The sequence below is a fragment of the Equus quagga genome, unplaced genomic scaffold (genome assembly GCF_021613505.1).
Source record: "Equus quagga isolate Etosha38 unplaced genomic scaffold, UCLA_HA_Equagga_1.0 220_RagTag, whole genome shotgun sequence".
NCBI classification, from domain to species: Eukaryota; Metazoa; Chordata; class Mammalia; order Perissodactyla; family Equidae; genus Equus; species Equus quagga.
Window position 1 is genome coordinate 4,732,620 of NW_025799647.1, and position 27,926 is coordinate 4,760,545.

The 27,926-nt window shown below is 41.5% G+C and overlaps 2 protein-coding genes across 4 annotated transcripts; one reads left to right on the forward strand and one right to left on the reverse strand.

Moving 5' to 3' along the window:
* Positions 1-2,236: 2,236 nt before the first annotated feature.
* On the forward strand, positions 2,237-5,773 carry LOC124233741 (glutathione peroxidase 2-like). Its single transcript, XM_046650903.1, has 2 exons — positions 2,237-2,576; positions 5,087-5,773. The coding sequence occupies exons 1-2, from the start codon at positions 2,355-2,357 to the stop codon at positions 5,435-5,437; spliced, it is 573 nt and encodes a 190-aa protein (XP_046506859.1). The 5' UTR covers positions 2,237-2,354; the 3' UTR covers positions 5,438-5,773.
* Positions 5,774-11,803: 6,030 nt separating this feature from the next.
* On the reverse strand, positions 11,804-27,531 carry LOC124233744 (protein Churchill). 3 transcript variants are annotated; one of them, XM_046650909.1, is made up of 4 exons: positions 27,349-27,528; positions 21,943-22,078; positions 20,358-20,428; positions 11,804-11,976 (listed from the first exon to the last, which is right to left on the reverse strand). In XM_046650909.1, exons 1-4 carry the CDS (start codon positions 27,511-27,513, stop codon positions 11,884-11,886), a joined length of 465 nt encoding a protein of 154 aa, XP_046506865.1. In that variant the 5' UTR covers positions 27,514-27,528; the 3' UTR covers positions 11,804-11,883. The 3 variants fall into 3 exon arrangements, with proteins under 3 accessions (XP_046506865.1, XP_046506866.1, XP_046506867.1); XM_046650910.1 differs by lacking the exon at positions 11,804-11,976 and adding an exon at positions 12,441-13,127 and having other exon boundaries at positions 27,349-27,531; XM_046650911.1 differs by lacking the exon at positions 11,804-11,976 and adding an exon at positions 19,381-19,876 and having other exon boundaries at positions 27,349-27,529.
* Positions 27,532-27,926: the final 395 nt, after the last annotated feature.

The following is a 27,926-nucleotide window of genomic DNA, read 5'->3' on the forward strand; positions in this document are numbered from 1 at the left end:
GAAGAGGCAGAGCATGTTTGGAGGTAAGGCTAGAACGAAGGGAGGAGTGAAACAAGGCAGGACAGTAGCCTAAGATCTCAACCTGCACTTTCCACTGTACAGTGCACTTGTAATACTTCATCTCCTCTAGCCTAACCATATCTGTGTGAGATAAGGAGGGTGATTATGCAAGTTCAATAGATAAGGAAATAGGTGCCTAACGGCCCCAAGTAACAGCAGAGTCATGGCTGGAAACCACTGAATTGGAATCTCGGAAGCCAAAGCTTTACCATCCCTATTTAGAAAACTGTATATGCAATTTTATTTTGCAGCCAGAGTTGAGAACCACCAACCTAGGCTTTCTGCCTACTAAGCCAGTGCAGTTTCCAGAACAACTACTGTCCCTGTGAAAAGCTGTGGGAACCACACACTTGTTAGTACATGTCCAAAGTTATAGCTTCTGGAAAGTGGACCAGTTTGAGGTAAAGTTGGAGACAGGTATTTTATTAAAGCCTCATCAATTTTATTCAATCTTGAAAGTTGACTACCTGGGTGACTCCAAGGGTCCTAGGTTGCACCTGGAGAGAAGGGATGGTTTGCGCCTAAGAAAGAGGGAAGCCCACTCCTCAGCTCAGGAACTTCCATGGTCTCCTGCAGAGGGGTAGCCTCTCCCGCTGCCCATAGAGGCAGCCAATAGGAAGTCCAGAGAGCACCGGGGAAGCTCCAGCTATGCAGGTAAGTCTGGCAAGTTCATGGTACAGCTTAGCCCACTGTCAGGGCCAAGTTATTCTGACTCTGGCTTGGTAGAGTCACATTTATTGGCTGCTTCTAGGAACTCCATCCAGCCTCAGCAGGGGACACACTTCACACTGCATTTCCTGCCACCTCTTCTAGTGGCAAAAGATTCTATCCCCACTTAGGTGATGGAGGCTTGTTTTCAGAGAGCAGCCAGTTGAGACATATGGGATCCCATGTGCTATAAACAGCCATGGAACAGGCTGCAAAAGACAGAAAAGCTGGGCACTCCCTGGAGAGTAGTTCCTCCATCTTCTTAACAAATTAGATTATCAAGACCAGTTGCTCCCCAGCCTTGCTTATTTATTCTAGGAGACAGTTCCCAATGGACAGTACCTGTGAAAACACTCTCTAGTAAACATTTGCATTGCTATTGAAATTTCACCCTACAGTCCCAAAGCCAGGTAAAGCCTAATTGCCAGTTTTACTGATGGAGAAATCCAGGCATTTAAAAAAAAAAAGGGATTTGTTGAGTTCGTGGGTGCTTGGAAGAATGAAGTGAAGCATGAGGTCTTTTTAGTTCTGTGGGCTTCCAGGGATGTGCTCCCATTGTAGCCCTTAGCAGGTCCCCAGATGTCCTGCGACACATTGCATGGCTCCTGTTGAAAACATCCCGAGTGGCCTCACTGGGTTTAGAACCATAGCAGCTTTGAGTCCCTGCACACTTCCTCCTGTGGGGAATGACCGGCACAACCCCCTCTGGAAAGTCTTTGGGACTGAGCCTTTGTCTGAGAGGAGGTAGGTGTGGGCCATCCCCTCTGAGCTTACCCACAGCTCTATGACTCCTCCTGACTGCACCCTTATGACGGTGTGGGGGCAGGTATGGGGTCTAGAGGAGGAGATGGTACAGTGCAGGGGCAAGGGCGGATGCGCTCTCCAGGACAAGTAACATCACTCACTTGAGGACTTTTCAAGACAAACTTCATCCCTTCAGCCTGGTGCAAGCTGAGACACTGAAACCATTATTGCTAGAAAATCACACACTGTCCTCCTAATGGTTCCTTTGATTTTGTGCTTGTGGAAAGCAACAAAGAGAAAAATGAAAACAGTAATATGTGTATTTCAGTTGTAGACTGAGTCAAGGGACATGTGCCCCAATTCTCCCCCTCCGCTTTCAGATCTCAGCAGACCTGACCTCTCAATTGTACAGTGCAGAGCTTGGCACTCAGCAGGCACTCAATAAATGTCTGTGCCAAGTGAAAACAACTTGCTGAGGCAAGGAGGAGTCAATCCTGTATCTCTCCCTCCCTTTTTTCCTCCCTATTTGACCTTTGGGGCTCTGGTTTCCTGCAAGTAGTGAATTATTCACCTCTGTTCATAGCTATCAAATTGGCCCTTCCCAGGTTGCCAGGAGGGTGGGGCAGGGAGGTGGCTTTGTTCAGAGTCTGTAAATAGGAGCAGCAGCTTCCTTGTTCAAACAGCTTACAGGTGGGTGACCGTTTTTGCTAAGTCATCCTGGCGATGCTCAAAGCCTCATTGTGAGATCCTTCCTGTCCTTCCAGGCTCCTCCTTCCTTCCCACCCCTTTAATAGGCCCTCAGTGGGCTCACCCCACTCTGGCGCTCACTCTGCACTTCCACCATGGCTTACATTGCTAAGTCCTTCTACGACCTTAGTGCTATCAGCCTGGATGGGGAGAAGATAGATTTCAATACATTCCGAGGCAGGGCGGTGCTGATTGAGAATGTGGCCTCGCTCTGAGGCACAACTACCCGGGACTTCACCCAGCTCAACGAGCTGCAGTGCCGCTTTCCCAGGCGCCTGGTGGTTCTCGGCTTCCCGTGCAACCAATTTGGACATCAGGTGAGGGATCCCTTGTATTGTACCCAAGGAGTTGGGTCGCTGTAGCACTAGTAGGCTAAGGTCGGGAGTGGGAGAGTGACTGTGTGTTGGAGTGTCTGGAATCACAGGGTATGTTTTGTTAATCTAGGTCTTTAGGTAGATGTGAATACCAAGGAGAAGTATGCATGATTCTAACTGTGACTAAACACTGAGGGTGTGGGCTTTTATTGTTTATTGTCTTTCCGCTATACTCCATGACGGCTGGTACCAGGTCTGTTTTTCTCTCCCCTGTGTCCACAGTGCCTGGGGTATAGAAGGCGCTCATTAAATATTTGTTGAATCAATGAGTGGAAGAAATAGAAGATCAAGAATCAAACTAGGACTGAACTGACTCAGGAGACCTTAGTTCTAGCGAGACTTGGTTCTGCTGTTTAACGGCTCTGCGCCCCAGGAAGAGTCACTCAATTTTTCTGTTTGAGTGTCCTCATCTGTAAATTGGGGATAAAACTACTTATCTCATAGGATTATTGTGAGGTTCAGAGAATAAAATATACAAAAGCAACTTGAAAAATATAAAGTAATATGCAAATGCAAGCAACTTTATTATTTAGATTGAAGGATTTTGTTCATTTGTTTTAAATCAGCCAAGTGGAGAGTGAATCTGGGGGAAAGCTAAGGGTTTGCAACACGCATGTGTCTCTCCTGGGCATCACACGGACCTCTCTGTCTCTGACTGATGGGTCAGCTTGTTAAAGATCTTCAGCCCACACATCTCAAGTTATCTTTTAGGGATTCTTCTGTTTTCACTTATTATTTTAATAGCACAAGCAGGCAGAATGTCCTCAAGTGAACCCTCTAATTATAATCCCCTTAGTTCACTTCACAGTGGCATGAAGGCAAGGAAGAGATTAGCAGAGATATAAGCAGGAAGGCTGAAGTGGCATTAGCTGTGACAGACCTGAGCCCAAACCTTATTGCTCTCACTGTTCCCTCCCTGTCTCAGTCTGTTTCTTGGCTTGGTCAGGGCAGGAGAGAAAGAAAGAGGGAAACTTCTTTAGCGGTATCTTTCTGGCCCTGGCAGTCTTACACCATCATTTCAGGTTAGCTAGTTGCTGGAGGGAAACCATAACCTGCCAGTGGCCAGCCAGCCATTTGCATTAAGAGATAAGTCTAAAGGGCACATACATATGGTGATGGATAAAAACTAGACTATTGGTGGTGAGCACGATAAATTCTACACAGAAGCTGATAAGTAATAATGTCTACCTGAAATTACACAATGTTATAAACCAATTTGACCTCATTAAAAAAAAAAGAGACAGATAAGAAGTCTAACAGAGGTCAACTCTGGGCTCAAGATGTCATCATGGCCTGGAACTGACTATACTAATTGGTTCTAGTAGATCAGAGGCAGAAACTTTCTCCCGGAGGCAGATATCTGACTCTTAGACTAGGGGGAAGAAATGGAAAATAGGGTTTCCACGGGCCTTTTAGGGTTGTCAGGGTAGGGAATGCCAAGTGAGGATAGGACAAGGGTGGCAGCGGGAAGGGAAAGATAGGTAACGGGTTCAGAACTAAAGCATTCACAGCTGAGTAGAGTGAATGAGTATGCGGAGCCAGAGTCTTGGGATAGCAGTCCAGAAGTGAAAGGAATGATAATTACACATTCACAACCTTCAGCCTTCAAGCACTTATTTCCTTAACTTCCCCTTCCCCTGGCCTATTGCAGAACCCTAACCCCTCTACCCTATTTTATTCATTTCTGTTGGTCACTTAATGATTCCATTTAGAGTACATTCAGTGATATCTCTAACTTATTTTGCCTTTCTGGCATCTGAAAACCAGACTTCCTTGGATGGGGTCTTCCTTCATCAAAGCTTCCTTCTACCTGCGCTTCAAATCTAGGACAAGGCAAGATGAAAGCAAGAAGCTATAAATCCCATTCCTCTAGGCCTCAATTTCACCCTTAGTTTGAAGAACTGAGTAGGGCAGAGGCAAAGCTACACTCAATACTTACATGTAATTAGAAGCAACAGAGGCAAAACCAGGGCAGAGAGAAAAGGAAGGTGGTGGCAGGGGGTGTGAGTATGTGTGTGTTTAGGTGTGTAGGGAAGTAGAAGGAGGGTTCTAGGCAGTATGACCTGAGTCTCGTTAGCCCTTCTTTCTAGTGCCCCCAGTCAACGTTCCTTGAAGCTTCAGACAGATGCCCTAAGACTCGCTCAGGGTGGACTGGAGAGGGAAGCATCACCCCAAAAGTGCGAAATCTTTCCGTATAAGAACCGCCAAGCTAGGAATGGCAAGAACTTTCTGAAACGGCCTAGCAAACCATCAAACAATAGCCATGAGAGGGAAAACTCCAAGGCAAGAGTAAGACAATGCAAAGGAAAAAAGAGAAAGAAGAGAGGAAAAAAAAGTTACATAGAAAAGAATGATCCTAGGAAGGGAGTATAGGAGGGTGAGAAATTTGCATGTTGTGGACCTCTCATTGCCTCCTTCCCTTTTCCATGCTCTTTGTCTTTTTCCTCCCCCAGGAGAACTGTCAGAATGAGGAGATCCTGAACAGTCTCAAGTATGTCCGCCCTGGGGGTGGATTCCAGCCCACCTTTACCCTTGTCCAAAAGTGTGAAGTGAATGGTCAGAACCAGCATCCTGTCTTCGCCTACCTGAAGGACAAGCTCCCCTACCCTTATGATGACCCACTTTCCCTTATGACCGATCCCAAGTTCATCATTTGGAGCCCGGTGTGCCGCTCAGATGTGTCCTGGAACTTTGAGAAGTTCCTTATTGGGCCAGAGGGGGAGCCCTTCCGACGCTACAGCCGCACCTTCCCCACCATCAACATTGAGCCTGACATCAAGCGCCTCCTCAAAGTTGCCATATAGGCACAAGCTGCTCAGCACACAGATCTACTCCATCCATCCCTTGAGCATCTTTCCTTAGGATTTGGTGTGCCTTCAGGAGACACGGCTGACCTAAGCTGTCCCTTGGAATCAGTCTCCTTCATTGAAGAGCCTTGCCTCTCCAGTCTGCCTGTTTCCTTTCCATCCCCAAACCTTCAGGTTGGTGATTCAACTCCAGGCTCCAAGACTTCGGTGGGCTCTGGGCCTTCACAGAATGATGGCACCTTCCTAAACCTGTATGGACGGTGTCTGAAAAGCGTGAAGGGCCCCGAGTCAGCCTACCAGATGGGTCCAATAAAGGGCAGGTGTGGAAATGGCCAGGCTCTCTGTGTCTTCTTCTTTGACAGCCCATAGAGGGATGCTACAAAACTGCAGGTGGGACAATGGAGAAGGGAGCACACAAAGAGGGAGGCTCTGACCAAGGGGACACCCTAATTACTGTCTAGAAAGCAGGCCCTGGTCAAGGTAGCAGTGGCAGTGGCAGTTAGAGTTGTAGGAAACGGGAACTGTATTATTACTTTATGGCTCTTCTCCAGAACCGGGGAGAGGAGGTGCTAAGGAGCAGTAAAGAGGACTGACAGTAGGCCCTTTGGTTGAGAGTACTGAGAGGGTAGTTAGAGGATTCCAATCAAGAAGACGTCACTACCACTGTGGACACTGGGCCAACTAATTATTACCTGCACCTCAAGAAATTCCTGGGTTGAGAATTCTGGGAGGTTGGTTAGATGATTCTAATCAGGAAGTGGGCACTGTGCCAACAAAACATTATCTGCACCCTGAGAAATTCCCGGGAAGTCAATCTGGTCAGCTTTCTCTAAGAGCAAGGGCGTGGAGGGTGCAGATGCTGGGAACACAAACAGCACTTTGTCCGTTTCCTCATCACCTCGCTGAAGAATGTTTGTTTTTGATCCTTTGTTAGACTAACTCTCCTTCCTTCTTAAAGTTCACATTACAAGCTTGTCTTTCTCAAACTCACATATTCACAAACTTAGGCACAAGACAAACAAGTTTAGGCATGAATGGTTTGTTTCCTTTCTTCTTCCATGAGGGTGGGAACGCAAGAGGGCCTCCCTTCAGATAAACTGTTCACAACCTGCCATCGTGATAGTTGTTCTCTGTGAGAACAGAATTCTGCCGAATGGCTTTGTAAGGATGGTGCCCCAGATTCTTTGTTTGTACAGGCATACTCAAAAAGCACCACCACCACCAAGGCTAGGTTCTATCATGTTCTGGAAAAGATACCTGCTGAAAAGCCACTGTTCTGTCACTTTGCCCCACAAACCTCTTCCTGGAAACTTTTTATCTTTCCTTCTTTGACCACTAGATGGAATATTGTACTTCTCTTCATTGAAGCCCTGAAGGGGCAGTTCTCCAAACTGGACACACTGCTTGAGAAGCTGAATGCTGAAGGGGAAATGCTTTTCCTCTGATGTTCCCATAACTATTTTCTAAGCAGATGTATCATCTGAGAACTAAGAGTGGAACAAAGGTTAAGGATTTCCACTGTCTGACCTTCAACTAAAGTCATCCATGGTGCTTTATTTCAAAAGGGTAACCTGAGTGTTATAGTGGGAATCCCCTGGCATCCTTCTGCACGGCCTTCTGCTAAATTCAGGCCGCCCTTAACTTGACTGATGAAAACTCAAGCCTTTCAAGATTCCCGCTCTTAATGTCAACAGTTGGGGTATGGGTTTTGGGGGCAGGATCCAGCACTGATTTTAGAGAAGTAACTGCAAAGACGAAATGCTTCCCCGAAGAAATGGAATTCAGAATTCATCTTGGATGCTAGTATGATTTATTCATCTTGATAGTGCTATTGCCTATTGTTAGGTCCAATAGCAGTCAGCTATCCTGGATGCTGGCGTTCTGCCACATGCAATCTAGAGCCTGATACGCCACTACAATGTGTTGCGTCTTTCCCATAAGGTTCTAGTTGAAAGAATTATTTAGACATTCCTAAAGGAGTGAGAATTACAGCATAAGTGATTTTGCAGAGAGAGACAGGAAGGGCCATAATGCTAGGAAGAGGGCTCCTCACTTGCAAGGGGAAATGCTATTTGCTTCAGAAGGGACCTGACCAGTTTGGCTCTGGAAGGCACAGAGAAGGCAAAACTGGGGGAACTTGTTTTACAAGGACATTTCGTTTTACTAAATCTTTAGTTGTGCTGCTGTTAGAAAGAAGAGAAATGAGAAATTATTTCCTTTCTTTTATTCCTCAGCTTGTTTGTTCCCCTTTTCATCCTCAGAAGTATCAGCTTATGGTCATAAACAGGCACAGCAAAGCTTAATATATCAGTACTTTCCTAGATCAACAAAATCTTTTAATCCAATTTCCCTACGGGCATTCAGGAAGCAGGGAGAAGTCTTATAAACAAGCTTTCCCAGAAGAGCTGAGATAATGCTATTCAATTTAGAGGAGAGACAGAACCACTTCTCTGAGGGATCCTACAAAAAAATACAGCCTGGAATAAGTGACTTTAGGGGGCCAAGATACGCAGAATGAAATTGATCATGATTTCCATGACTATTTCCCACAGCTGTTATCTCCTTAGTTAAGAAACACTGAGCCAAACTCTAATTGGTGATTTCAAACCTGATGATTTCTTATAATCACCATCACAACCATCATCCAGACCACCATATACTAGACTCACACACTGCGCTGAGTACTTTAATATATAATTAGGTTACTTAATCTTCATACCGACCCGTGAGAAATTTTTCTATTTAAAGAGAAGGTAACTGAGCAAGACACCTGCCCAGGACAAAGGGCTATGAGTAGCAGAGTTGAAAGCTAAATCCAGGTCAGTCTGACTCCAAAGCTTCTACTATTAGCCACAACAGCACTTCCTTCTATCTCAGAGTTCCTGCATTAAGACCGTGGACGGCTGCCCGTACACAGCACTGCACAACCTAAAAACAATTTCACGTTGCATCCTTTGATTTAAAAATTCTGAGGGGGCATGATTATTTCTATTTTTCCATTGAAGAACCTGAGGTACAGACAGAATAAGAGACTTGCCTAATAGTCCACCATGAGCAGGTGGCAAAGCTAATTTTAGGCCCAGGTCTCTTGATTTCCTTTCTACCCAATCATAGTGTATCTCACAATAGAGACTTGTACTACAGTCAAGAAACATACATTTTAAAACTGAGAGTCTCAAATTCTGTCAAGTAACTTAGCCTTAATCTCAAAACACAAGAATGAAACTGAAAGGATTCTTTTTTTTTTTTTTGAGGAAGATTAGCCCTGAGCTAACTGCTGCCAATCCTCCTCTTTTTGCTGAGGAAGACTGGCCCTGAGCTAACATCCGTGCCCATCTTCTTCTACTTTATATGTGGGACGCCTACCACAGCATGGTGTGCCAAGCGGTGCCATGTCTGCACCCGGGATCCAAACCGGAGAACCCCGGGCCGCCGAGAAGCGGAACATGCGAACTTAACCACTGTGCCACTGGGCTGGCCCCATGAAAGGATTCTTGATACACTGAGATAAAGAACAGTGAACATATATACTTACTGATGACTTACAAGGAACAAAGCATATCTGGTTGTGCCCAGACTACATCATATGCCAATTAATTAGTATCAGGAGAACCCAAGACCATTTGAGAAAGACAGAGCTAGCGAAAACAACACAACAACAAACATGCTGAGCTTTGAACTCCAAAAGCCTCACTAGGCAAAGCCCAGATCTGTAAGTCATGGAGCAAGCAAAGAAAGAATGAGGTGTTGGAACAAGCCCATATTCTCAGTAACACCTACAGGTGATTTCTTTTCCTTCTTGAATCTCAGGAAGGGAAGAAGACAAATGCTTTTGCTTGGCTCCCCTTTATTTGAACAGAGAAATACAGATTCAGTAGAACTGGGTTGAAGAGATCTTTATTCTATTAGATCCACAGAAGAATTCCAGAAGATGATGAAGAAAGTATCATAAAACACTGCCCAACGTTGGTTTAATAATAATGAAATATATGGATAGGATCTTGTGTTTTAAATTTTTGTAGCATATAGTCCAAAACATAGAGAAAATTATACATTCTGCAGTAGATGAGGATATCAGACAAGGCATATAAAATCATACTCTTGAGCTCCAAATGACTAAGTTGGAAGCATTAGCAAACTCCAAGAAGAGACGATTCGGAGGCTATAATGGGCTTAGTGCTGCTATTTAAAGTAATGAAGCATTTTCTCTGCTCTCTGGATTCATTTCACCAAACGATTTCCTCAGCAGGTCAGATATAGATTTGCAAAAGTGGAAAACATTGTCCAGGAATAAAACCACTGATCTCTGAGGAGCAGCTGACTTAACTTTTCCAGATAACAAGTCTCGGTCTGACACGCCTGGATTCCTCAGAGTGCCGTCTCGCTGCTCTTCTCAACGGCATCCTAACCTCGCCAGACCCTTAAGCTTCATGTGTACTGGACACTGTTGTTGAGAGGGAGCTGCTGTACTAGCTGTGGGACCTTGAGTAAGTTACTTAACTTCTCTGTGCCTTTGTTTCCTTAGCTCTAAAACTGGGATAACAATAGTACCTACCTCATGGGTCATTAGTGAGGATTAAGTAAGTGCTTAAAAAGCCTTGGCACACAGAGTAAGTACTTAATAAACCTCAGCTATCATTATTCTTGTTATACAACCAAGCTTTCCCATGATATCAATAACGAACACTTTGCTCACTTTTTTTTCTTATAAGCAAAGCCTTCATTCAGAATGTCCAAGTTTCTTAGATATGAATAGGAAACATTTTGTTTCTAATGCCTGACCCTTTAAGTTTTGGTCTCAGAATGAGAAAAACTAACTGAAACCAGCTTATTGTATCTAGTACTTTACATGCTTCCAAAGCATTTACATTCATTATTGATGTGGACCTTCTAACGATACTGTGAAGGAAGTATAACATGAACTTTTTCTAGCCCAGTTTTATAGAAAGGGGGCAATAAAGTCCAGAGCAACACTTTGCTTAATGGTTATACTGCTACCAAATGGCACAGAGGCCTAACTGCCAGGGTTCACAACACCAAGCCAGTGTGCTTTCCACTATGCAAGGTAAGATATTCCAGATCTCTTTGGAGCAGCTGAAACCGTTGTCCTTATTTATATGAACTAAAGTCCACACTTCATTCATATCTCCCTAGTTTTTACCAGACGTCCTTTTCCCGGTACAGGCTCCCCCTCAGGACACCACATTACATTACAGTCATGTCTCCTTAGGCTCTTTTTGGCTGTAGGAGCTTCTCAGGCTTGTCTTGGATGACCTTGACAGTTCTGAGGAGAACTGCTCAGGCATTTTCCTCAGTTGGGATTTGTGTGATGTTTTTCTCATCATTAGACCGGGGTATGGGTTTTTGGGGAGGAGGACCACAAAGATCAAGTGCCCTCTCACCGCATCCTACCAAGCGTACATGCTATCAAGGTGGCTTATCATCAATAACGTTAATCTTGATCACGTGGCGAGTGTTCACCAGGTTTCTCCACTGTAAAGTTACTTTTCCTCCTTTCCATACTATACTCTTTGGAAGGAAGTCACTATGCATGACCCACACTTAATGAATGCAGAGTACCTACAAATATTATTTGAAATTCTCTTGCATGCAAGATTTGTCTATTCTCTCCAATTTATGTATTCATTTATTCAATCATTTATTTATATCAGTATGGACTCATGGATATTTATTTTATAGTTGGGGTTACAATCCAATGGTACTTTATTTTGTTCTTCAAATTGTTCCAGCTTTGATCACTGGGAGCTCCTTCGGTCGGCTCTTCTGTTCCTTTGATGTATTCCCAATCATTGTGATCTTCCTTTTGAGCACTTCCTTTTTTTTGTGAAGCAATATACTCCAAGCTTATCTTGTTTATTTACTGCCCCAGTCCTAGAATCAGTCATTTCTCCAGTGAGCCCTGGTTCCTTTTATTGGAACCAAGATCTGGCCAGCAGGTGCGCTCCCATTCTAGTTATTTTTTAGCCACATAACTGCTCACAAAGACACTTCATTCTGGCTGCACTAATGTGAACTGGGAACTTTAGCAGAAGAGCTCAGCTCTAGAGAACAGCAATCCCTTAAAATACTTTTTCTGTCAAAGAATAGGTAAGTTTAAGCAAGAAAAAAATGCAGGGGCTGGCCCTCAGCCGACTGGTTGGGTTTGTGCACTCCACTTTGGCAGCCCAGGGTTTCACCAGTTCAGATCCTGGGCGCAGACATGGCACCGCTCATCAGGCCATGCTGGGGCGGGGTCCTACATCATGCCACAGCTAGAAGGACCCACAACTAAAAATATACAGACTTTGGGGAGAAAAAGGAAAAATAAAATCTTTAAAAAAAAAAGCAAATAATTTCCATTATAAACTAAGTAAGACAAACCATCAGGCTTGCTGTATTGTAAGCCAACACAACATAGCTACAACAGAATTGCAGAAAGATCCTTAGAATAACAGAGTCATTTGTCGGGGGTCATCAGGGAGAATACTGATAGTATCTTCGGCTTTGCCACATAACAGACACAGCATGGTATACTCCTAGAACAAGACAAAGTGCATAATTATCTTGAGGAACAGGGAAGAAGATACTGCATAACTTACTCTGGTAAAGTTGTTCTCTACAAATTGTCATGGATATTCTTTCTGTACAATAGATCAATTTCTTCAACACCTATCAGTAATGTCTTAGGTTTATTCTGTGTATCCCAGAGCTTTTTGTTTATATAAATTTACCACATGCTGATGCTCTGTTTACTATGTATACAAGAACGTCATCTTGGAAATGACTTGCAATTTCTTGGACTTAAAAAACAGACATATTAGGGCCAGCCTGGTGACAGAGTGGTTAAGTTTGCTCGCTCTGCTTTGGTGGCCGGCCCAGGGTTTGCAGGTTCACATCCTGGGCATGGACCTACACACCGCTCATCAAGCCATGCTGTGGTGGCGTCCCACATAGAAAAGAGAGGAAGACTGGCACAGATGTTAGCTCAGGGTGAATCTTGCTCACCAAAAAAAGAAAAAAAAGCCACCACACATATTGGGCTTAGTGCTGCTATCTAAAGTAATGAGGCAATTTGAGCACAGTCCCTAAGGACAAATTCCTGTTCTCAGAGTTGTTCCTTTCTAGGATATTTTACACTAATATGCAATAGAAATGATTTTAAAAACAACAAAAAAGGGAGAAAATTCTCAAATCAAAAAAGTTACTTTTATCTACTCCAGGGAAAAAAAACAATTGTGTTAAACCCACTAGTATGTCATGCCTCATATTTAGATAGCTAGTTGTCTGGAATTGGATTTATTTAAGAAGTTTTATATTCCTTGGGCTTAAATGTCCAGACTGGTGACATAAGGGATTTTGTTTTAGGTAAAAATCCTTAGGGCAAAGTCCTATTCTTATAGCTGTCCCTTTCTAGAATATTTAATATGGTCATAAACTACACAAATATATTTCTTTTAAAACTTTTGCTTAAAAACCTTTTATCTTCTTTAGAAAACAAACATCCGTGTGAAATCTATTAGTACTTCCACACCTGACATTGAGAGTGCTGCTGTCTGGAACTTGATCACTTGAGGCAGTTTGTGTTTCATGGGCCTGGACAGTCACTGCAGAGAGGGTCTCAGAGAACAATGACTTTCCATTTCCAACAGTGAGTTCGGCAGGGACTTTAGCGGCAGTGGAAAGATTGCTTCAAAAATTAAGACCACACTTAATTTTAAATTCTACTCTACACACACAGTAGGAATAAACAGAGGCTAGAGCTCAGTAAACAAATACACGTCTCATGAATTAAAAATGAAATAAAACTCCATTCTCTCCAAGGTCTTTTACTGCTCTCAAATACTTCTGCTTTCATTCACCAGACTTACTAGTAGGATGTCAAACCTCTCACTGGAAATGCAGAAGAAAAAAGTAATAAAGCCAAAATAGGAAAATGTGTGAAGCTAGACAAATAACTGAGTTTTCAACCAATCTATCCATTGACAAGTTTTTATTAAGTGCTCAAACTCTCTGCAACGTGCTAGGTGACTGGCAGACATGAGAGAGGGCAAGGGCAAGGTCTGACCTTGCAAAACTTATGCTCTAACTCGGGAGAAAGAAAAAATCTAAAACATAGTATAATCTGGAAAGGTTAAAAATTATAAAGATTATAAATCTTACTGATTATTAAATCAGTAAGACTGATTACACCTCTAATCTTCAATTTATAGGCAGTCTGGAATCCAGATTTCACTGTAGGTCAATTGTTTGGAATTCAAAAGCAGTTTCCCAGAGAAGTAATGTTGCATAGGGCAGTTAGATTCCCAGGGAAATCCAGGGGGTCTTTTAAACTTACATTGAACAAGTGCTATAGAATCTAACCATATATAGCAGTGCTTCTGTGGGAAAATATGTCTAGAATTCTAACTGGGGATGCCAGGAACACATCTCCCAGTGCTGCCAGGAATATGGGGGACTTAAGACACCTTTTGCCAAAACCAGTCAAGTTGGGAGAATAAAAATCCCCCCCAGTCTCTCATGGAGACCCCGAAGGGCTCCACCTGTGCGAAGCCTACCAAGAAGCCTAAAGAGAGAGATTAGTGGGAAGGATGGAGGGGCAGGTCACCTACGGGTCAGACCAGATCCTTTGTTTCATTCTGAGCGCCCCTTGGCCCTTTTCCTTTATTTCTACCTGCTAATCCTGACCCAAGTCCTCTCCTTCCCTGGTCCACAGAGGAACAAAGCAGTCTGAGGCACACACAGAGTCCTTTTAATGGCTTTTAGGGAGATACAAAAACTAAAGGATCCCTGCAATAATTTGTAATGTATTTTCCATTTAAACTCTGTACTTGTCTCTACTTTCCCCTCTACTCCTGTCATCAGAAAACCTTATTTTGTTTAACAATGGTATTGTGTTTGTTTTACAAACAGAATCCTTATCTTTTAGAGATACCTACTCAAATATTTATAGACATAGTGATATGTTTGGGTTTTGCTTCAAAATAATCCTGTGGGAAACGTGGGAATGGTAAGGTACAAATAAAGCAAATTGAAGCTGGGTAGTGGAGGTTAATACACTATTCTGCCTACTTCTGATTATATTTAAATTTCCCCTGAGACATTTAAAATAAACCAAACCACTATGGACAACTAATCTTTGACAAAGGAGCTGAGGGCCTACAATGGAGGAAAGAAAGTCTCTTCAACAAATGGTGCTGGGAAAACTGGACAGCCACATGTAAAAGAATGAAAATCAACCATTCTTTTTCACCATTTACTAAAATAAACTCAAAATGGATCAAAGACCTAAAGATTAGGCCTGAAACAATAAGTCTTCTAGAAGAGACTATCGGCAGAACACTCTTTGACATCAGCTTCAAAAGAATCTTTTCGGACACCATAACCCCTCACATGAGGGAAACAATAGAAAGAATAAACAATTGGGACTTCATCAGACTAAAGAGCTTCTTCAAGGCAAGGGAAAACAGGATTGAAACAAAAAAACAGTCCACTAATTGGGAAAAAATATTCACAAGTTATTTATCTGACAAAGGGTTAATCTCCATAATATACAAAGAACTCACACAACTCAACAATAAAAAATCAAACAACCCAATTACAAAATGGGCAGGGGACATGAACAGACATTTCTCCAAAGAAGATATATGGATGGCCAATAGACACATGAAGAGATGCTCATCATCACTAATCATCAGGGAAATGCAAATCAAAACTACACTAAGATATCACCTTACACCTGTTAGAATGGCAAAAATATCCAAAACCAAGAGTGACAAATGTTGGAGAGGCTGTGGAGGAAAGGGAACCCTCATACACTGTTGGTGGGAATGCAAACTGGTGCAGCCACTATGGAAAACAGTATGCAGATTCCTCAAAAAGTTAAGAATAGAAATACCTTATGACCCAGCCATCCCACTACTGGGTATCTATCCTAAGAACCTGAAATCAGCAATTCCAAAAGTTTCATGCACCCCTATGTTCATTGCAGCATTATTCACAATAGCCAAGTCATGGAACCAACCTAAGTGCCCAGCAACTGATAATTGGATAAAGAAGATGTGGTATATATATACAATGGAATACTACTCAGCCATAAAAAAGGACAAAGTCGTCCCATTCACAACAACATGGATAGACCTTGAGGGTGTTACGTTGAGTGAAATAAGCCAGATAGAGAAAGACGAACTCTGTATGACTCCACTCATAGGTGGTAGTTGACATATGGACACAGAGAACTGATTGGTGGTTGCCAGGGGAAAGGGGGGTGAGGGTAGGGCACTAGGGGTGAAGTGGTGTACCTACAACATGACTAATAATGATGTACAACTGTAATTTCACAAGGATGTTAACTTTCATAACCTTAATGAAAAAGAAAATGGGCAGGGGACATGAACAGACATTTCTCCAAAGAAGATATACGGATGGCCAATAGACACATGAAAAGATGCCCATCATCACTAATCATCAGGGAAATGCAAATCAAAACTACACTAAGATATCACCTTACACCTGTTAGAATGGCAAAAATAACCAAAACAAAAAGTGACAAATGTTGGAGAGGTTGTGGAGAAAAAGGAATCCTCATACACTGTTGGTGGGAATGCAAACTAGTGCAGCCACTATGGAAAACAGTATGGAGATTTCTCAAAAAATTAAAAATAGAAATACCTTATGACCCATCCATCCCACTACTGGGTATCTATCCAAAGAACTTGAAATCAGCAATTCCAAAAGTCCCATGCATCCCTATGTTCATCGCAGCATTATACACAATAGCCAAGATGTGGAAGCAACCTAGGTGCCCATCAAGTGATGATTGGATAAAGAAGATATGGTGTATATATATACAATGGAATACTACTCAGCCATAAAAAAGGATAAAATCATCCCATTCACAACAACATGGATGGACCTTGAGGGTATTATGTTAAGTGAAATAAGCCAGATAGAGAAAGACGAACTCTGTATGACTCCACTCATAGGTGGAAGTTAAACTTAGAGACACAAAGAACTGATTGGTGGTTACCAGGGGAAAGGGCGGGGTGGGAGAGGGCACAAAGGGTGAAGTGGTGCACCTACAACATGCCTAACAATAATGTACAACTGAAATTTCACAAGGTTGTAAACTATCATAATCTTAATAAAAAGTTAAAAAAAATAAAAAATAAAATAAACCAAACCAAACCAAAACATTACCAATGGTGGGTACCCGACCTTGAACTTAACTATTGCAGGAATAAGATGGGGGCTGGAGTTGGGCGGGGATGAGGAAGTAAGCCATAGCAGCTGAGAACTGAAGAGTTCCTGTGGTCATCATGCTGAGACGGAAGTTCCCAAGTGGCTATTCACAGGAGTCAGGGCCTGCTATAGGTACAAGAAGAGTGCAGAAAAGGGACAAAGCAGTGTGGGCAGGACTCTCGAGAGCAAAAAGGAAATAGAATTTAAGGTCAGCTTGAAAGAGGTAAGATTTAGTTGGCTTGAGGGACAAGTAAAGAGAAACGAGAATTTAAGTCAAGGAAAAGGCATGAATAAGGACGGTGATATGGAAAAGAGCAAGCATATTGTACATGGAGTAGCAGAGGAGCGACAGGATGCTGTGTTTAAGGGAGACTGATCTAAGGGCAGTGTGAGAACTACAGTGTGGAGGCTGCTGCAGTAATTTAGGTTTGAGTGGGTCTGGTCCTTGACAGGAGGTGTGGCAGTGGAGCCAAAAAACAAGAGAAACAAAGGAAAAAAGGAGGGCAGGAAGGGTGTTAGGGTTAGAGAACGAGATCTGGAAGATATCTGATAGGTTTCAACTGAGACTGACTGTGTGTGCCCACTATTTGAGGAGTACAGAGAAGGTTCCAGACCAGAGACCAAAGCCCAGGGGAAAATGAGTTAGGGCAAAGCAGGAAAGGAAGCCAGAGAAGAAGCAGAGCAGCGGTCAAAATGATTTAAGAAGAAAGAAAAAAGTCTAGCACTATGGACCACCAGGGAAGAGATGCTTCGAAGACAACAATGGTTAACAAAACCAGATCCAGGAGAGATGTCAAAAGAGGTAAGAACTGAGGCGAGGTCACAGAACTTGGCTACATTACAGGAAACCTACAGGAGAATACTTTCAGTAAAGTGAACATGAAAACCAGATTGTCGGTGGTTAAGAGGAGCACAGGGAAATAGGGGAAAGAGAGAAAGACCTACTCAGGTCAAGAAGCAAGAGGAAGGCCAGAGATGATAAGAGGGTGAACCAAAGAGGTGGCTGAGTGAAATGGAAGGATTTTAATTTATTTTTAACAAATAAAGAAGAACTAAGTATATTTAATGTAAACACTGTTTTAAATCCCATGGAGAACAAGAGGATGCTAGAAAGAGAGAAGATAACATGAGATTCCTGAGGAAATGCAGTAGAAGTAGCCTTAGAGAGGAGGAAATAAAAATCTTCCTTGATAACAGGAGGGAAGGAAGAAAGTCTAAAGTCAATGCTGTGTCTGGTGTACACGAGGAGAGCAGTGGGAAATAAGAGAGAGGGAAGCTGGGCAGCCCAGTGAAAACCTTGGGATGGGGAGTTTGGATATCATACTACAGCTAAAGGTGAGCTATGGAAAGGCTAATCAGGTAGTCTGAAAGCATCATTTCAAAAAAATAATAGTCTGATGTCAGAATATAGAATATGTTTGGGTAGGGGGAAGCAGATGTTGGGAGAGGGAAGAGTGGAGATAGAGAGTCCAGTTTAAGAGTTCTTTCCAAGAGAATTTCACACCGTCCAGGCATTGTGACTATAAACCATCTTCCTTTTTCTTCTTTCCACCCTAGAGTAATTTCTAGGGGAGCTCTGAAAATATGTGTGTTCAGCTATAACGGAACATCAGCTAGACTTTGGTCTCATGGCAGTGACATATAATGGCTCAATTAGGGCATAAAGAGGCAATCTCAATATCCATTTAGAGACTCAGCTCACAGGAGCTACAGGAAAACAGCTATAAGCACTTCTTTTCTCTCATAAAAGGATAGAACTGCTCCTTTAAGCCCATGAGATGCTCATTCTCCTATTTGGCCACCATTCACTGAAATCTTGATTCTGCCTTAAGTTACATATATCATATAAATATTTTTGTCTTTTATTTATTTATTTATTTTGAGGAAGACTAGCCCTGAACTAACAGCTGCCGCCAATCCTCCTCTTTTTTCTGAGGAAGACTGGCCCTGAGCTAACATCCGTGCCCATCTTCCTCTACTTTGTATGTGGGACGCCTACTACAGCATGGCTTGCCAAGAAGTGCCATGTCTGCACCCAGGATCAGAACCACAAACCCTGGGCCGCCGAAGTGGAACGTGCGAACTTAACCGCTGTGCCACTGGGCAGGCCCCTTTCCTCTTTTTTTTTAAAGATTGGCACCTGAGCTAACAACTGTTGCCAATTTTTTTTTTCTTCTCCCCCGCAAAGCTCCCTGGTACACAGTTGTATATTCTAGTTGTGAGTGCCTTTGGTTGTGTTATATGGGACGCTGCCTCAGCATGGCTTGATGAGCAGTGTCACGTCTGCACCCGGGATCTGAACTGGCGAAACCCTGGGCTGCTGAAGCGGAGTACACGAACTTAACCACTCAGCCACACGGCCAGCCCCATATAAATATTTTTTGAGGCATAATTTTTGGATGCTGAGGAGATATGGTCAAGATATTGTCCAGGGGCCGGCCCCGTGGCCAAGTGGTTAAGTTCACGAGCTCCACTTCGGTGGCCCAGGGTTTTGCCGGTCACCGGTTCAGATCCTGGGCACGGATATGGCACCACTCGTCAGGCCATGCTGAGGTGGCGTCCTACATGCCACAACTAGAAGGACCTACAACTAGAATATACAACTATGTACTGGGGAGCTTTGGGGAGCAGAAGGAAAAACAAAATCTTTAAAAAAAAAAAAAGATGTTGTTTAGATTAACCACAACATATTAGACCAGATTCTGACGGGTAACTAAGTATTTTCTTCCACACTAAAATAAGGATGAACAAAAGTGGTACAAAAAATATGCTATTTTATAAGCTTCTGTTATGGAAGATTTTTTTCCTAATTATAGTACTACCAAAATTTGAAGGATTTAAAAAAAAATTCCCTTGCCTATTAAAAGCTCTAACCTGATATTTATATCTTATGGATGAACATGGAGTTCACGCTAAATAAGTAACTCAATCTGAAGACTTGAAAACAGAGGCAGTGAGGGACAGACGCAGGTTCCAGCGTGTCCTTCTGGTTTCCTGTTTGTCCCTGGCTCTCCTTCACTGTCCAGCTTTTCTTTCTGAGCATCAGATCTGTGAATCTTCAGCAATTTCAGGCCCACAACAGCCTTTTGTAGAATTCTTCACATGCTCTCACAATTGTATGAGGACTAATCCTTATACTAAATCCCAAGTGGTTCAGCTTCTCTCTTCCAGCCTTGATACATCCATCTTGCCATTTTACTTAACAAATAATAATAAAATGTCTTACTACAATTGAGACTACAGAGTTGCTCAACTACACATGCCTACTAGGGAGAACAAAGATAACCTCCTTATCACAATTTCCATGACCAGTAAGTATGATGGCAGTGTGCAGGCCAACACTTAAAGCCAACAATTGTGCAACCACATAACTGAGTAGAGAAGAAAAGGGCACAACGGTAACCTCATAAGAAGCCATAATGAGCGGTTCTTTATAAACAAAAATGATGGGATTGAGACATCATTTGTAAGGAATGCATTTTGATTTGCGACTCTTGTGAAGACAGGCTGGAACAGATCCACCCACATCTATGTCTCTCTCAACTCACACAAGGAGAAGAGAGTGCTGGTCTCCTCTCACAGCCACTAGTACTTCATTTATGAAAACTACATCTAGACTTTCAGGGGTACTTTTACTATCCCCCTCCCCACAATAACATACCCATATTTATATATTCACCTGAAATTCATCCATGATACTGAATGTATACTCATGCCTGGCTACCACGTGATGACAATTCTTACAGAGATCTGCCAAAACAGAGAGATAATTAAACAGTTAAGCCTTGGAAGGTGTCTTAAGACAATAAAATTTATATTCTCAGCTTGATATTGCTTTAAAAGAATCTTAATCCTGTCATATTTAACACAGCAAAGAAATCCATTATAATATCTACCTGGATAAGAAATCCAGAATCTGTTATATAGCAACACTACATAATTAAGGGCCTGAACTCAGAGACTTAAGTGCATATATTAATTACCATTGAAAGTTCTCTAAGGTAATCAATTAACAGATATGTAAGTGTGTTTTTAAACTAGCTGGACCTAGCTAACTATGTAAAAGCTTTTCTTCTCAGGAATGATAGAAATTATGCTACTATAAACAATAAAAAACAAAAGAATCTAGTGCAAACAATATGATAATAACTATAATTTATTGAGTGCTTACTGCATGCCAGATAATGTTTTAAATACTTTTAATCTATTCATTCACTTAATCTTCTCAAAACCCCAATGAGGTGCACACTATTGTTACCACCTTTTTAGGGATAAGGAAACACGGGTGCACTGTGGTTAAGTAGCTAGGAAGACCATCGAGCTAGCAAGTGTTGGAACCTGAATTCAAACCCAAGCATTCCAGTTCCAGAGCCCTTGCTCTTAAGCACGATGCCCTACTACCTGGAACAAAATAGAGTTTAAAGGGGTATATACTAAAACAAAGAAGATGATTCTTCTCACATAAAACATTTTTTGACAGTCTGACTCTATTCTAAAGGCTTAGCGTCTTTCATACCCTCTTTCAAGATATCATTATTTGCACATTCATTCCTCATATATTCAGAACATACCAAAAAACCAGGAGACAAATAGAAAGGGACTGTGAACAGTTTAAATACTTGTCACAATACCTGGGCCCTAAAGCGTACATATACTTAATTTGCTCACAGAAATTCTTAGTGCCAACTTCAGAATTGATTTATTTTTACTATACGTGGTTTATTTATTTGGTTTCCCAGCATTGAGGAGGAGCAGCACATGAAGGTAGCATATTTACAGCAGCGAAACAAAGAAACAACAGACTGACAGTGAGATAGGAGACAAAAGAAGCTATAAAAGCAAAAACAAGACTAAAAGAACCATAGCATTCCAGTGACCTTTAGTATATGGGAAACAGCTTAAACACTTTAATGACTGTTGGAGAGTATTACTATAATATACTTTAGTAGAAAGTGAAAATTCACATGGACATCCCTAAAGTTAAAAAAAAATCTCTATATCTTGTTTCAGAAGGCATTAAAAATAAACAAAAAAAAATTGGTGCCTGAATCATAACCTTCAGTTGTCTGCAAAAGTCATTTATGAAAACTAACTGATAATGCTAGATAAATGGGTGTTATCTATATTTGCCTCTTAAAAACCTAACTAGTAACTATGTGTTGCACTGTGACATTGAAATAGGCCTCATAATGCTTTACACTATATCAACTTCCAAAACCTAACATCTGCTAACAAACTCACAAGGGAAGAAAAAGCCTACTTACGATCATAGGTAACTATTTCTTCTCCATCTTCCTCTTTCAAAGATTTGTTTGTGATCAGCATAAAATCCCGCTTATTGCATACTGCACAGCCTGTAAAGTTCAGCAAGAAAGATCCATTCTCCAGGCAGATGGTACCCTAAAATATTAAAAATAGGAATTTATTTTTCTTATATTTCAAAATTCTTGGTGAAAATGATTAATAGACTTAAAATCTCTAAAGGCAAAAATCATGGCCAGAATGTACTTGCTTGAAGGCTATACCAAGTCATTTTGGAAATTACTAGCTTTCTTCTAGAGGTATTATTTACAATAAATCAAACTGAAGCACTGCTAGAGCTGTAAGTCTCTGAGGACTGCAACTGTGTTTAAGAATGGATATTTAGATTATGCAAATGGATATTTAGAAACAACTTAATGAAGCTTTAATAACATAAAACGTGAAAAGGAAAAACTAGAAAAATATAACAGCCAACAATATTAAATGAGGTCTATCATAAAACTAGAATTAAAATTCAATCAAAATGGAAACATTGAGCCAATGATAGAAATGATCTTGTACACCATGATGCTCAGTTGATTGTTGAAATAGCATTTTCTGAAGCCTTAAAGATACCACAAAATAAACAAAAATAAACCCTCAGCTCTACAGATGTCAGTCCTTAAGGATACATGTGTTTGAGACAGAGAAGGTAAGCTCTGCAATTCATCAGAGTGACACGGTGCCTTTCAGGAGAGAAAGGGTTTTGCTTCATCACTAAGAAACTGTAAATAATTCCCATTCCTGGCTTAAGGGAAGTCTTTGCTAGAGGCTTACTAATAACTGCTCTGAACTAAAAGTCATTTTATAAATAATCTAATTCAATCTCATTTCTGACCAATAAACTTAAGAATATTTTTAAAAATTAATGTCACTAAAAACCATTCAAATCAACCTTTCTCCAACGCAGCTATGTACCTGAAACTGACCAAAGCACAGTGGAGGTTTCGAGGATGAGTCACGTTTCTGCCTTCAAGGAGCTTAAGAAGTATCAGGAGGGATTAAGACCCACCTTAAGGGATGCCACAGTGAAGCCTTCCTGGATTCCCAGCACCACAGCTAACCTCTCCCTTCTGAGTGCTCCTTAGTGCTAATGTATTAAGGAAGAGATTAGCTCTGGTGGGGGGAAATCAAGCTAACTATATAGTTTGGAGATACGAAACCATAGGCACATCGACTTAACTACTAAAAGCGGGGCAAAAAGGCTTAGGATTAAAGTATAAATCAGCTATTAAGAACAAGTGCTTTGCTTTGAAAAAAACCACTTTATTGAAGCACACTTTACATACAATAAAATTCACACATTGTAAGGGTATAGGTTAGGGACTTTGAACAAACCATATGCCAATATAAACACCACCTCAATCAAGATTTTCCCAGGATGTTCCTTCATGCTTTACAGCATTTTGACTATTCTATTCCCTTGATTTGTATATTTATCTTTGCACTAATGTCACACTCTCTTCATTGCTGTAGCTTTATAGTAAGTCTTTAAATCAGGCAGTTTATGTCCTATAACTTACTGAGTCTACGTTCTTTTTATTTCCATATATACTTTAGAATCATCTTATAAACTTTTACAAAAATGTCTGCTGGGGTTTGAATTGGGACTGCCTTGAATCTATAAAAGCTGATTACCAAGGACTCTAAGATATTAAGGAATGAAAAACAGTCAAAATAATAAAGATCTAAATACCAGTTGCAAGTAAACAGAACTCTGAACAAGACTGAACCCGTAAACATGGGTACCTTACACAATGTGGCCTAACCTCTCTAATCCGACCTTGTAAGTAGATAGGATGTAAACTCTAAGGAAATACTGAGATAAGAGAAAAGAGATCTACGTATCTGTTGTGAGATAAGGAAATAAGTACTTGAAATGGCAAAATGCAAGTACAGTATGTAAGAAACTGATACTTTCTGGTCATTTGAAAGCAGTGAGTCATGGTTCCTTTTTTTTTTTTGAGGAAGATTAGCCCTGAGCTAACAACTGTTGCCAATCCTCCTCTTTCGCTGAGGAAGACCGGCCCTGAGCTAACATCCGTGCCCATCTTTCTCTACTTTATATGTGGGATGCCTACCACAGCATGGCTTGCCAAGTAGTGCCATGTCCGCACCCGGGATCCGAACCGGAGAACCCGAGCTGCCGAAGCAGAACGTGTGCACTTAACCGCTGCACCACCAGGCCGGCCCCTAGTCATGGCTCTTTTATTAGATGAGGCAAGATTATTAATGTCCAAATTTGGGAAAGTAAGTTAAAGTATACAATATTCAGGGACACTTTTGAGGTTCCCACAATGGGAGGAAAGAGAAGAATGCAACCTAAATTAATTCCACAGTAATAATAGTAAGCTATAATAGTTTCAAGAAGGCAAGAAAAAAGTCAAATATTAAACACCCTTAGAAAATGTGATTCAGACAAATCCTGGTTGACGATTTGTAAAGGTAAGCAAGTGTACAAGAAGAAATGGTTGAATACTATGATGATAATTAGCATGACAGTACATTATGATAAAATCTTATAAATTTGAGAAACCTGCAATTATTTTGACAAGGATTGGACCAGTTTGCTTTTTCCAGAAAACTATTATTTCAGACGGTACAACTTAACAGTGTATATGTTTTGTCAGGGAATGTTTAAAATTAAAAATTGAGAATATAGTTTTTAAAGAACCAAATTTTAGTGTTGCTTATTTCCCCTACTGTTTTTCTATTTTATGTCTCATTAATTTCTTCTCTAATCTTTATTATTTCCTTTGTTTTGCTTGCTTTGGGTTTAGTTTGCTCTTGTTTTTTTACTGTCTTACAAAGAAGGTTAAGTTACTGACACAAGATTTTCTTTTTAATATAGGCATTTAAAAATGCAGAATATCATTTTAAAGCATCATTTACATACAACTGTTTTACTAATTATATATCAAACTCAGCATTTAATTAAATATAGTTTAATGCTAAGCTATAATTTGAGTATAGCAACTTTAGTAGCTTAGTTTTAAGTGATGTATATAAAATATGTAATCTCTAATTTAAACATACCACTAATTCACACTGATCATTTCCTTCTGATTAATATAAAATTAATGATGTATTTTTGCATTGCTGCTGCATTACTAAGAAGTTTAAGGCTGAAAGTTGAACTATATGAAATACAGGTTCCATTTCCAGTTTGATGTGGAAAATGTTTTATTACAATTTTGTGCCTGATCAGTAATTTTAGAAAATGCAGTTGAGTTCTAGTTCCAAACAGTTTCCTAAATGCTTTTCTGAAAGAAAAAAAATAATTTGGTTCACAGTTGAGTAAAAAAATTGGGGTTCTGAAAATTAATATGGTTCATTTCCCATCTGATTCACGCTTGAGCTCAATTTCTCAGTGTAACCTACAAGCAAGCAGGCCAGAGCTCTGTTAGGAATTCATTACTGTGTATTCCTAGTCTGTGAAAAGCATCTATCACAAAATTCCAGAAAATTTTATGAAACCAAAGATAATTATATATTTATTACCTACCCATTTTTCACTTAGAGCTTTCCAACATGCTAATCCATTATTTCTTTCTGCCAGTTTTTGAATGAATGGACTATACTTGCAACCATCATCTTATTACCCTTTCCTTTGCTAAACTCAAGCAAAGTGGCTTCTGCTCTCACCGCCCTTAAAAATATCTCATGACTTAAAAAAATCCCAGAGTTGGAAGAATCCTTGAGATTTCAAATGGTCGGTTAGTCTCTATTGTCAATAACAGGAAGAGTTCAATTCCTCTAAGGGTTACCCACTCCACTTTTGAAAATCTGTTAGAAAGTTCTTTAATCTGATTCAAAGCCTACAATCCCATAACATCTACCCACTAATTATTTCTAAATCTGCCTTCTGAAATTCCAAAGAAAAATTTAATTCTTCCTCTTGACAGCCCTTTAATTATTCTACAACAGAACACAAACAGAGAAAAGTGCTTATGAAGGCACTTTCCTGGTTTTTCAATCACTCAATCCTTCACTCTTCCCTACACTTACTTTCACTTCCTAATTTATTCCTTAAAGCATAGTCCTTGATTCTCCTCGATTCTCCACATTCTTTTCCTAAGAGAACAAATCCTTTCTATTTTGACACCTTTATTTGGCTGGCTCATCTGTTTGAATCTCACACCCAAACTGCAATCTTGTATTTTCACTTGACTCCTCATACGTTACATTCTCAACCTCGAATGAAACACGGTGAAAACAATTTGACCACTTCTCCAGTTGGCTCTTCCTCCCATATGCCTCCAATTTCTGTAATGATACTTCCAATTTCCAGTTGCCTAGACTGAAAACCCTGAGATCATCTATAGCTCTTCCCTTCTTCTCTCCTACATTAAACTGGTTGAGTCGTTAATTTCTTCTTTGAAATGAGGTCTTCCTTATCTCACGCCTACCCTGCTGTTGCCATAGCTCCCCAAACGCTCTGTAGGGACCTCCTTTTACATTCCTCCCGACCCCATCATCTCAACATACACCAAGGTTCATTTTCCTCCGTTCCTTCTTTTCTACCCTAGTCACAACTACCCTTAAAGTTCTAACTGAAGTCCACCTTTCTTTTGGGAGAACAGAGCTATCTCCTATTGCTCTCCCCTTTCTCTAAACTTGAACAGCACTTACGGACTGTACAGCTCATTTTTTGTTAATCACATACTCCCCTAAACTGTAAGCCCTTAGCACGTAAGCTGCTTTTTATTTCCTCTTTGGTAGACTTTTTTGGCCTAGAAAAGTAATCTAGCTACACACATGTAAATGTTCAGGAAGTATACCTCGAATGAACGAGAGTAAACAAACATCGCAACCTCTCGCGCCTGAGAGGAACAAGAGATTTAAAAGAAAGTAGCCGCCAGGAAACCTGAATTCTAGTCTTGGCTCTCATACTAACTAGAATGTGAACGTGGGCAAGTGATTGCCCCTCTCTGGGCATTAGTTTCCTCATCTGCAAAACCGGCTTAGAAGAGACGACTCAGAGGTTCCTTCCAGCATCAGAGATCACTAAGAAAATCGGACTTCATTAAATCAAGCTAGAGGATGAGACCAGGGGTGGGGGTAGGGGTGTCCCTCTGTTGTCGACCGGGCTGTTGGTGGTGGGGTTTCCTTTGTTGTCCCCTAGAGCTCAAGAGCAGCGGGGTGACGGCTGATGTCAGCCGCCAGGGCGGGGACCAGCGCGAAAGGTCGGCCACAGGCCGCACTCGCTGTCAAGTGCCTAAGGACAGCTACCGGGTCACCGGAATGGGCAGTGCGGCGGAGTCCGCCCCGCGCCCGGCCTCTCGGGGATGGCCGGCCGGGGGCACGAGGAACCTCAGGGGCGGCCATGGGCCAAGAGGGCGGGAAGTTCTCGGCGCCCACTCGCTCACCCGGTTGGGATATTCCTTCTCCACACAGTCCCCACACATCGCGACGCCGTTAACAGGCAAGGCCCTCCAGCGCTTCCGGGAAGACGAAGCATCGCGAGAGCTAAGAAAAGGTTGCCGCATGCGCCCCAAGTACACGACCCTGGAATAGCTGGTCTCGGGGACCATTCGAAGTCTCCGCCCATTAGCAACTGTTGTTAGGGCAGTGCCTGGGCTCCCAGGCAGCAACGCTGGGGAGAGAGTTAGACTTCAGAAACCATCCGAGAAAGAGGAAGTGACTGTAGATCACGTGGCAGGAAGCGAAAGGGGATCTTGTCTGAGCAAAGTTCTAATAGGCGCCTTCCTGAGTATAGGCTGACAGAAAGACAAGTCACAATACACAAGAAAGGGAATTGTTTCTCGCTGCCTCGGCTTACTCCATATATAAAGCTGAAATTCTAATAATTTAAATGTCTTTCCGTACTATTTCTTAGGGCAGTGAGAGTGATAGATCTGATCTCAGCCGTGAATAAGCTATAACTGAAGTGTTTGGGAAGAGGCATTTATAGCTCCGCAAAGAATCTCCTAAAAAGAACGCTGAA

Bases quoted from the DNA above. Each gene is read 5' to 3' on its own strand.
- LOC124233744 (XM_046650909.1), bottom strand. From the start codon at position 27,513: ATGGTCCCCGAGACCAGCTATTCCAGGGTCGTGTACTTGGGGCGCATG. The intron at 22,079-27,348 runs GTGAGCGAGTGG...TTAATATTTTAG, and splicing joins AGAAGGAATATCCCAACCGG to GGTACCATCTGCCTGGAGAA. The intron at 11,977-20,357 runs GTGAATATATAA...GTCTTGTTCTAG, and splicing joins GTATCATGGATGAATTTCAG to GAGTATACCATGCTGTGTCT.